We start from the raw sequence: 10,974 nt of genomic DNA, 5'->3' as shown, positions 1-10,974 counted from the left end.
ATAACCTCCAGAGACATTACATCACATGTGACTGATATCAGCTGCTCCTCTTATAACGCTCCAGTACTGATATAACCTCTAGAGACATTACATCACATGTGACTGATATCAGCTGCTCCTCTTATAACGCTCCAGCACTGATATAACCTCCAGAGACATTACATCATATGTGACTGATATCAGCCGCTCCTCTTATAACGCTCCAGCGCTGATATAACCTCCAGAGACATTACATCCTATGTGACTGATATCAGCCGCTCCTCTTATAACGCTCCAGCGCTGATATAACTTCCAGAGACATTACATCATATGTGACTGATATCAGCAGCTCCTCTTATAACGCTCCAGCGCTGATATAACCTCCAGAGACATTACATCACATGTGACTGATATCAGCCGCTCCTCTTATAACGCTCCAGCGCTGATATAACCTCCAGAGACATTACATCATATGTGACTGATATCAGCCGCTCCTCTTATAACGCTCCAACACTGATATAACCTCCAGAGACATTACATCATATGTGACTGATATCAGCCGCTCCTGTTATAACGCTCCAGCACTGATATAACCTCCAGAGACATTACATCATATAAGACTGATATCAGCAGCTCCTCTTATAACGCTCCAGCGCTGATATAACCTCCAGAGACATTACATCACATGTGACTGATATCAGCAGCTCCTCTTATAACGCTCCAGCGCTGATATAACCTCCAGAGACATTACATTATATGTGACTGATATCAGCCGCTCCTCTTATAACGCTCCAGCACTGATATAACCTCCAGAGACATTCCATCATATGTGACTGATATCAGCCGCTCCTCTTATAACGCTCCAGCACTGATATAACCTCCAGAGACATTACATTATATGTGACTGATATCAGCAGCTCCTCTTATAACGCTCCAGTACTGATATAACCTCCAGAGACATTACATCACATGTGACTGATATCAGCCGCTCCTCTTATAACGCTCCAACACTGATATAACCTCCAGAGACATTCCATCATATGTGACTGATATCAGCCGCTCCTCTTATAACGCTCCAACACTGATATAACCTCCAGAGACATTACATCATATGTGACTGATATCAGCCTCTCCTCTTATAACGCTCCAGCACAGATATAACCTCGAGACATTACATCACATGTGACTGATATCAGCCGCTCCTCTTATAACGCTCCAGTACTGATATAACCCCCAGAGACATTACATCACATGTGACTGATATCAGCCGCTCCTCTTATAACGCTCCAGCGCTGATATAACCTCCAGAGACATTACATCACATGTGACTGATATCAGCCGCTCCTCTTATAACGCTCCAGCGCTGATATAACCTCCAGAGACATTACATCACATGTGACTGATATCAGCCGCTCCTCTTATAACGCTCCAGCACTGATATAACCTCCAGAGACATTACATCCTATGTGACTGATGTCAGCCGCTCCTCTTATAACGCTCCAGTGCTGATATAACCTCCAGAGACATTACATCACATGTGACTGATATCAGCTGCTCCTCTTATAACGCTCCAGCACTGATATAACCTCCAGAGACATTACATCATATGTGACTGATATCAGCCGCTCCTCTTATAACGCTCCAGCGCTGATATAACCTCCAGAGACATTACATCCTATGTGACTGATATCAGCCGCTCCTCTTATAACGCTCCAGCGCTGATATAACCTCCAGAGACATTACATCACATGTGACTGATATCAGCCGCTCCTCTTATAACGCTCCAGCGCTGATATAACCTCCAGAGACATTACATCACATGTGACTGATATCAGCCGCTCCTCTTATAACGCTCCAGCGCTGATATAACCTCCAGAGACATTACATCACATGTGACTGATATCAGCCGCTCCTCTTATAACGCTCCAGCGCTGATATAACCTCCAGATACATTACATCACATGTGACTGATATCAGCTGTTCCTCTTATAACGCTCCAGCGCTGATATAACCTCCAGAGACATTACATCATATGTGACTGATATCAGCCGCTCCTCTTATAACGCTCCAGCGCTGATATAACCTCCAGAGACATTACATCATATGTGACTGATATCAGCCGCTCCTCTTATAACGCTCCAGTACTGATCTAACCTCCAGAGACATTACATATTATGTGGGGGTGAGGCGCAGGGAAAATGTGAAATGCCACTGATGAGAGGGAAGAGGGGGACACTGGGAGACATCACTTCCTGCTCTGTATAAAGTATAGGTGAGATAGTCAGTGGGCAGAGGTCTATGAGGGGCTGGAACAACAGGGACACAAGATGTGCAGGGGCAGCAGCTTCAGGACTCTCCTAACTTCCCAGTTCCCTCCCACAGTAACTTACCCCAGTGCTGCTGTGTGGAGTAGTGGGACCAGTGAGAGAAGAGAACTTTATACTGGAGGCGCAGTGACACCGGAGGTCAGAAGGTGCAGCGTCTCCATCACCTCCTGCTGCTGCCTCGGCTCCTCTGGCTCCGCCCCCTCCTCACACATGACGGAATATCACACTGCAGAGAGGAGGAGGGGGGGAGCTGTCCGCTCATGTGCGGTCCGTGAAGTTTACTTTGGAGAAAGGAACCAGCGATGCAAGGTACTGTGCTGTCCCTTTCTCCAAAGTAAAATGATATGTGTGCCAGTGCTGCAGTCCGACACCTGATAGCAACCAGGTGCCTGACAGTAACTGCCCTGCTGGTGGCTCTGGCTGTAGTATAAGCAGACAGGCAAGGGGCCCACCCGGTGAGCCAGTCCGACCCTGTGTACTACCACCACTGCTGCTAATCCCCCTACTTCCACTACCATTACCACTACTACTACCCCTAAACAGCCACACACACATCTTCTGCCTTGTCTGTTCCATGCTGTACTGCTGCTGCCACTACTATTGCCTCCGTATACCACTGTTACCCTAACCTTTCCACATCCACCCTGCACTGCTGCTGTTCCCAATTAAAAGGAAGAATTTTCCAGCCCCGTTCAGAACAAGCCACTCTTTCTTCTTACAACCATTAATATAACTATGAGCAGGCATCATTTTGGGACACTTGTGCAGAACAAGCCACTGTTTCTTATGACATTAGCATGTGTGTGTATAAACAGGGACAGAGATCTGACCCCGTTAAAGCATAATTTTTGGAGACTCGGTCCCAAAAAGCCACAGTTTTTTTATCCCATAAAATTTTTGGGAATCTTTGGAATATGAAAAAGCAGAAGACATGTGCCGGTGCAGTGTGAAATTAAACAAGCTGTATGATAACACCGTCAACCATGCGTTTTCCCACAGCTATGTCTGTCAGCGTCACTCAGACATCATTTACTATTGCTGTCATTGCATTCCAGAGCTTAGGGAGATGGGGGATGGGGGCTAATGCAAAAATTAATTTAAAACTCCTAGGAGATTAAAGGGTGTAATATACCAATTTTCACTCCAATTGGATCCACTTTGATTGTGGTACGTATAGAACTTATTGAATAATTCACCAAATTGGAAACAAAAAAGATTTCAAGAAGTTCGCTCATTTCCATGCTGGATATAAAACCCCCTCCCCCAGCACACACATCCAAACACTTGAGAGCTGGACCGCCACCAATCAGTGTAAAACAAAACACGCAATGCAACAGCTCTCTGCAAACCAAATAAAGTACAAAAATGCATAATAATTGCTAGTGCTATTCTTATAAATTAGAGATGCTTGGCAAATCATTTTGTACAAAATTATTTGAGCCCGTCTGCCGCACGTCAAGGCGATCTCTGTAAGACGGGTTCCTAACACTAAATTCTACCTGTTATGTGCCATGACGGCTACCATACAACTCAGGGAGTGTAGGTTCCACATGCATGCTGGGTCCACTTTAATTTTTAACATCTTTGGTGCCAAAATGGCCTCCATTATATCCAAGGAACCAATCAGGTACTGACGACCTATCTAGAGTCTTGGTGACCCCTTTGAGATGCATTCCTGAACTGCATGTTCATGTAAGTGAATTAGACCCAGTAATAGATGAGAGAATACCTGCTATACTGTAGTCATAAATAGCATCACTATGTATACATTTATTAGGTGGTAATATCCCCCCTCCCCCCTGGAGAGCCCCTTTGTGTGCTTTGTGGATATAATTCATGTATATACAATAGAGCTGAGTACAATATATGTAATGTCCATAAAATTTCCGGATTCTCTTCCCTTCACTCTCGATCTGCAGGTTCGATCCAATGTAAATGGATTTCACTCTGAAGAACCAGACCTCATCCTTTTCACATACAGAATTCATAATGCGAGGATTTCCCGGAGTTTCGGAATCCAGGGGTTTTCTTGCCATCCCGTTCTTCAGTGTCTATGGGTTGATCTTGGGTGGAAATGTGATGATCATGTACCGGATCTGGGTGGAGAAGAGCCTTCAGGCCCCCATGTATCACCTAATCTTTCTCCTTTTTGCTACAAACATCTCCTCTACCACCGCCATTGTCCCCGGCACTCTGATGGCGCTATGTGGGATGGACCACGTCTCTCTAGGAGGCTGCCTCTTCCAGATGTTCTTTGTCTACACCATGGTCATATTTGAGTCCAATGTGTTGCTATTGATGGCGCTGGACCGGTACATGGCGATCTGTAGGCCTCTACGTTACCATGAGATCATGACCAGGCGCCTGCTGCTCCTTCTTTCCACCTTGGGCTTATTTGAATCTGGCCTCCTGGCTTTTTCTATAATAATGGTGGCCTTCAGGGTGGAGTACTGCTCCTCCAATCTCATCCTGGACTTTGTGTGTGAAAATATGGTTCTTCTGAAACTGGGATGTGGGAAAATCCATAACATTCAAATGTTGGGTCTGATGATAAGGATTATGGTGACATCCATAGACATCACTTTGCTCCTGGTCTCTTACTCCAGGATCCTGTACACGGCCATGAATATAGTGACTGGTAGGGCTCGCCACAAGACGCTCCACACCTGTGGGACTCACTTGTGCGTTGTCATAATAAACTACTCATGTGGGTTACTGTTATCCATCGCATACAGGATGCCAATCTCCACTGACTTCCAGAACCTCACCAGCGCAATATACTACCTCTTCCCGGCAACTATCCATCCACTTATATATGGCTACAGGGTTAAGGAAATTCGGGTGTGCCTCATAAAATCCTGACATTATGTCCTGTAATAACCAGAGCATTAAACACCCTTTCCCCATCTCCATCCCGACCATGTTTGGTGAATTTATGGCAGCGGGCCATGCCGCCATTTGGTTTACATTTATGGTTCCCCCGACAATTTCAACATTTCTGCTGCATTGAGTGTCTAGATGTGGTTGTACCTAACAATCTCTGGCTGTAGTGGCATCATTCTGGTCTGATTGGTTCAGGCACCGATGATGTCACTCAGACCAGAGGCTATTAGTCAGACCTGCTGGAACCTTGGAACCCAGACTTCTGGCAGGATGGCAGTGTCTGGTTTTGACAGCAATAAAGAGTCTCTAGTCTGGGTGACATCATCAGGCCCTGAACCAATCCAGTGCTGATGGCTGGGCCCCAGTATCGGAGGCTGTTACTAAACGAATATAGTGGAATGTAAAAATAATAAAAATAACATAATAAATTAAAATTATGTAAATAATAAAGTATAAACACCTGTATGTAAATATGTAAATAAATAATACAGAAATATCCCGTTTTATGCCAATACCCCCTCCACCCTCTGTGTCCCCAACCCAAACAGATCCCCGGCCACATTTCCTCCCCAAAATGTCTACTGCCTTCTGTGCACATTTTCCCTTCCCCCCACAGAGCCCCTGCCACATTCTGCCCAGAGGGAATGCCATGAAGTTTCGCAATGTTGTCAAGAAACAATTGCACAAGAGTTTTAGCATTAGGTAGGCCAGGAAATGCAATAAAGTGTACCATTTTACTAAAATGATCAACTACCACCAAAATGACTGTCTTTCCAGATGAATTAGGCAGATCAGTAATAAAATCCATAGACAAGTGGGTCCATGGTCTCTACGGGATGGGCAACGGAAGTAGAGATCCAGAGGTCGAGTATGTGTCACCTTGGCGCGTGCACAGATACTACAGCCCAACACATAGTCCTGAACACACTTACGCAACCCCGGCCACCAGAATCTATGAGAGATGAGGTCGGCAGTGGATCTACTCCCAGGGTGCCCTGTACGAACTGTACAATGATGTTCCTCAAACACCTTGTGCCGCAATTCTGGTGGAACAAACAATTTCCCAGAGAGGCAAGACTCCGGTGCATCTCCCTGAGCCTCTAACACCTTCACCTCTAGGTCAGGGTATAGACCGGATATCACCACCCCCTTTGACAGTATCGGACTCGGATTTTTAAAATCACCACCTCCAGGAAAACTAAGTGACAAGGCATCTGCCTTGACGTTCTTAACCCCAGGACGATAAGTGACAGTGAAATTAAATCTGGTGTAAAACAAAGACCATCTGGCCTGCCTCGGATTCAGTTGATTAGCCGACTCCAGGTAAGCCAGATTTTCGTGACCTGTAAACACCGTGATCGGATGAATCGCCGCTTCCAACCATTGACGCCACTCCTCAAAAGCCAATTTAATGGCCAGCAACTCTCTGTTACCTACATTGTAATTTCTCTCTGCAGCAGAGAGTTTTTTGGAGAAAAATGCACATGGGCACCATATACCAGGTGACGGGCCCTGCGATAAAACTGCTCCTACACCCACCTCGGACACGTCCACTTCCACAATGAAAGGTTGTAATACATCCAGCTGCACCAATATAGGGGCAGAACCGAAGCACTCCTTAACCAAAGAAAAGGCTCGCAACGCCGAATCAGACCACACTGAAACATCAGTCCCTTTCTTAGTCATGTCAGTTAAGGGTTTCACCACTGTCGAATAGTTCTGAATAAATTTTTGGTAATAGTTGAAGAGCCTTCAGATTTTCGGGTCGATCCCAGTCCAATACAGCACAAACTTTCTCTGGATCCTTTCAAAAACCTGAAGATGACAGCAGGTAGCCCAAAAACGGCACCTCGTGTACAGCAAAAACACACTTCTCTAATATTGGGTACAATTTATTATCTCTTAGGATCTATAACACCTGTCTAACGTGATCCTGATGAGTCCCCACTTCTGGAGAATAAATTAGTAAGTCATCCAAATACATGACTACAAACCTCCCCACCAAGTGATGAAAAATTACATTCACAAAATGCTGGAAAACCGCAGGAGCATTGGTCAACCCAAAAGGCATGACCAGGTTCTCAAAGTGACCCTCTGGGGTATTAAAAGCCATCTTCCATTCATCCCCTTCCTTGATCCTAACCAGATTATATTAAGTCCAACTTGGAGGACACCTAGTTATCAACAATCTGGTTAAACAAATCAGGAATCAAAGGAAAAGGATAAGGATCATGGACAGTAATCCAATTGAGCTCACAGAAATCCAGACATGGCCTAAGAGTTCCATCCTATTTTGTAACAGAGAAAAACCCTACTGCCACTGGAGATTTGGAAGGTCTTATGTGTCCTTTAGCCAAACTCTCAGTTATACTCTCTCAAGGCTGTAAAGGTTATACAACCTAGATTTGGGCAATTTAGCTCTGGGAATAAGGTTAATAGGACAATCATATTCCCGATGCAGCGGTAAATCCTGGCATCCGCTTTCAGAAAATACATCAGCAAAATCAGATATAAAAGAGGGTAATGTCTTAGTGGTTAAAACAGAAAAAGATGTATTCAGACAATTGTCAACGCAATAATCACCCCGATCCAGAATCCGTTTAGCCTGCCATTCGATGGTTGGATTGTGCTTGCTTAACCATAGTAAACCCAGAACCAACGGAGCAGGAAGACCCTTCAACACAAAACACAAGATAAATTCCTGAAGAAAGTCACCCACTCTTAATCGGATGTCATGCACCATCTGAGATAAACACTTCTGAGTCAGAGGTGCAGAATCAATAGCAAAAATGGAAATATTTTTCTCTAATGCACTCGGTGACAATCCGTGCATACGAACGAACTGAGCATCAATCAGAAAATGTGGGAGATTGGGTCAATCAGGTTAACCCCGGCCCCGCTGTCGATAATCACCTCAATCGCCACCGTCTTGGACTCTAGAGCCACCTCAGCAGTCAGGAGAAATCGGGTACTACCAGGCAAAGACAAATGCACATTTTCTGACTCTCCTCCCGCCCCTCCAAGAGCCAGATGGGAATTAAACGTCCCATTTTTATTTTCTTTTTGAGGCTGAATGCATGGACATACATTGATAAAATGTCCTTTGTGTCCCCAGAAAAAACACACTCCCTTTCTAATCCAGAATTCCAGAATTCCTAAAAGTGGATCCGGGAGTAACTCCCCCTAACTGCATGGGTTCGTCCCCAGACATAAACCCAGGAGTACCTTCACCCAAAGTGTCAGAGGAAGACAATACGTTATGTGATAGTACGTTATGAAAGTGGGGGCCCCTAGATCTCTCTCTCAGGCGTCTATCAATGCGTACTGCAAAATACATAGCAGCTTCCATAGACTCAGGATTTTCATGAAAGACCAAAGCGTCCTTCAGCCTCTTTGATAATCCCTGACAAAACTGACTATGGAGAGCCGGATCGTTCCACTCAGTATCCGTAGCCCACCTCCTAAACTCAGAGCAATAGATCTCAGCAGAATGCTCTCCCTGATGAAGGCCACGTAGCTTGGTCTCGGCCAGGGAGGTCTGATCCGGGTCATCATAGATGAGACCCAGAGTTTGAAAAATTCATCCACCAACCAGAGAGACTGCGATCCGGTCGGCAGAGAAAAAGCCCATTACTGAGCGTCCCCCTTAAGCAACTAAATAACCACATCAACTCTCTGATTCTCATCCCCAGACAGAGGCGTCGCCAGGGGGGGGCCAGAGGGCCCCCCCTACATCATGCTGTGCCCCCCCATGTGCCCCCCCAACTAAAATGCCCCCCCTCCCCTCCCTAAGTGAAGTGAGCCGCCAGCGTCTTCACACAGCGTCCGGCAGCAGAGCAGAGTGAGGAGGGGAGAGGGGGCGGGGCATGCACGGCAGTTCCCAATAGGCTCCGCCCACCTTCCAGGCAGGAAAGGCAGTGAGTGCAGAGCCAGCCCAGTAGCCGGAGCATGAATGAAGTCCAGACTCCAGGCAGAGAGTGATTCAAGCGACCCAGAGTGAGTGACAGTCCCTGAGTGCAGAGTCCCACCCTGTGTAATTAGGTGAGAGGAGGGGAGAGGCGGCCATTATATTAATAACAAAGAGGGGGACATTATATTAATAATAAATAGGGGGCCAATACATTAGTATTAATATAATGGCCCCCTCTTTATTATTAATGTAATGACCCCCTCTTTATTATTAATATAATGGCCCCCTCTTTATTATTAATGTAATGACCCCCTCTTTATTATTAATGTAATGACCCCCTCTTTATTATTAATATAATGGCCCCCTCTTTAATAACAAAGAGGGGGACATTATATTAATAATAAAGCGGGGACATTATATTAATAATAAAGCGGGGACATTATATTAATAATAAAGCGGGGACATTATATTAATAACAAAGAGGGGGCCATTATAATATACAGGGGGAATAATATTATGAGGAATGGGGGACTATCTGTCTGGCTCTAGCACAGTATTGGGGGCAGCAGGATGACAGTGTTGAGACACCAGGAAGGAGAGGATGAGAGTAAAGTGAGGAACCTAAAAAAAATTCTGTGAAACTCTGCAGAGACGAGAAGCGGCTGAAAGAAAGTATCATGGCGGTCTTATCTCTGAATGAAGACGTAAGGAGAGTCTACATCACAGGAGAGGTCACTGGATGTAACAGGTATGGGGCGGTATTCTACTGTAATAATAATGTCCATGCACATATCTGTTTCACAGTAGGGTTGGGGGAGGAGATTGAGAATTTGGCCCATCCTGCCGCATTCGGCCCCAGACTTCAGGTCACACTGTGTATGTTCTGAATTCTGGGGGCTTACACCCATCTACTACATTATCTGTACTCAGAGTTATCACTGTGTTATCTGTGGTGTTACATAGGACTGCAGGTGATCTACTACAGTATCTGTTAAAAGGGGCGTGCCTGGGGTAGGGGGGGCGCAATTTTTGGCTTGCCCCGGGTGCTGGCAACCCACGCTATGCCACTGGGGGAGGGAGAGGCGTGTCCCTTCCCCTTCCTCTGATAGGCTGCAGGCACTAGGCCGGCAGCCTATCAGAGGCCGGCGCAGGCGGCGCGATGACGTCATCGAGCCGCCTGAGCCTTACAGCGCGGGACACAGAAAGAGTCTGCATCGCATCGCTGACACTGAGGTAAGTATAAGTGGGGTTTTTTTTGTTTGTTTTTTTACAATAGTGTTACTGGCACATTATGGGGGCTTATTACAATGGGGGGGGACTTAATACTGGCACATGATGGGGGGACTTAAAACTGGCACATGATGATGGGGGGGACTTAATACTGGCACATGATGATGGGGGGACTTAATACTGGCACATGATGATGGGGACTTAATACTGGCACATGATGGGGGGGACTTAATACTGGCACATGATAATGGGGGGACTTAATACTGGCACATGATGATGGGGGGGACTTAATACTGGCACATGATGATGGGGGGGACTTAATACTGGCACATGATGATGGGGGGGACTTAATACTGGCACATGATGGGGGGACTTAATACTGGCACATGATGGGGGGGACTTAATACTGGCACATGATGGGGGGGACTTAATACTGGCACATGATGATGGGGGGGGGACTTAATACTGGCACATGATGGGGGACACTTAATACTGGCACATGATGGGGGGCTTAATACTGGCACGATGGGGGGCTTAATACTGGCACATGATGGGGGGGCTTAATACTGGCACATGATGATGGGGGGGACTTAATACTGGCACATGATGATGGGGGGACTTAATACTGGCACATGATGGGGGGGA

General features: G+C 46.0%; 1 protein-coding gene across 1 annotated transcript; it reads left to right on the top strand.

The window, feature by feature from the left end:
* Positions 1 to 4,241: 4,241 nt before the first annotated feature.
* Positions 4,242 to 5,168, top strand: LOC120994232 (olfactory receptor 52N4-like). The gene has a single exon (XM_040422679.1). The coding sequence runs from the start codon at positions 4,242 to 4,244 to the stop codon at positions 5,166 to 5,168; it is 927 nt and encodes a 308-aa protein (XP_040278613.1).
* Positions 5,169 to 10,974: the final 5,806 nt, after the last annotated feature.

The sequence above is a fragment of the Bufo bufo genome, chromosome 3 (genome assembly GCF_905171765.1).
Source record: "Bufo bufo chromosome 3, aBufBuf1.1, whole genome shotgun sequence".
NCBI classification, from domain to species: Eukaryota; Metazoa; Chordata; class Amphibia; order Anura; family Bufonidae; genus Bufo; species Bufo bufo.
Note: the sequence above shows the minus strand (reverse complement) of the source record. Positions and strands in the feature narration are given on the sequence as shown.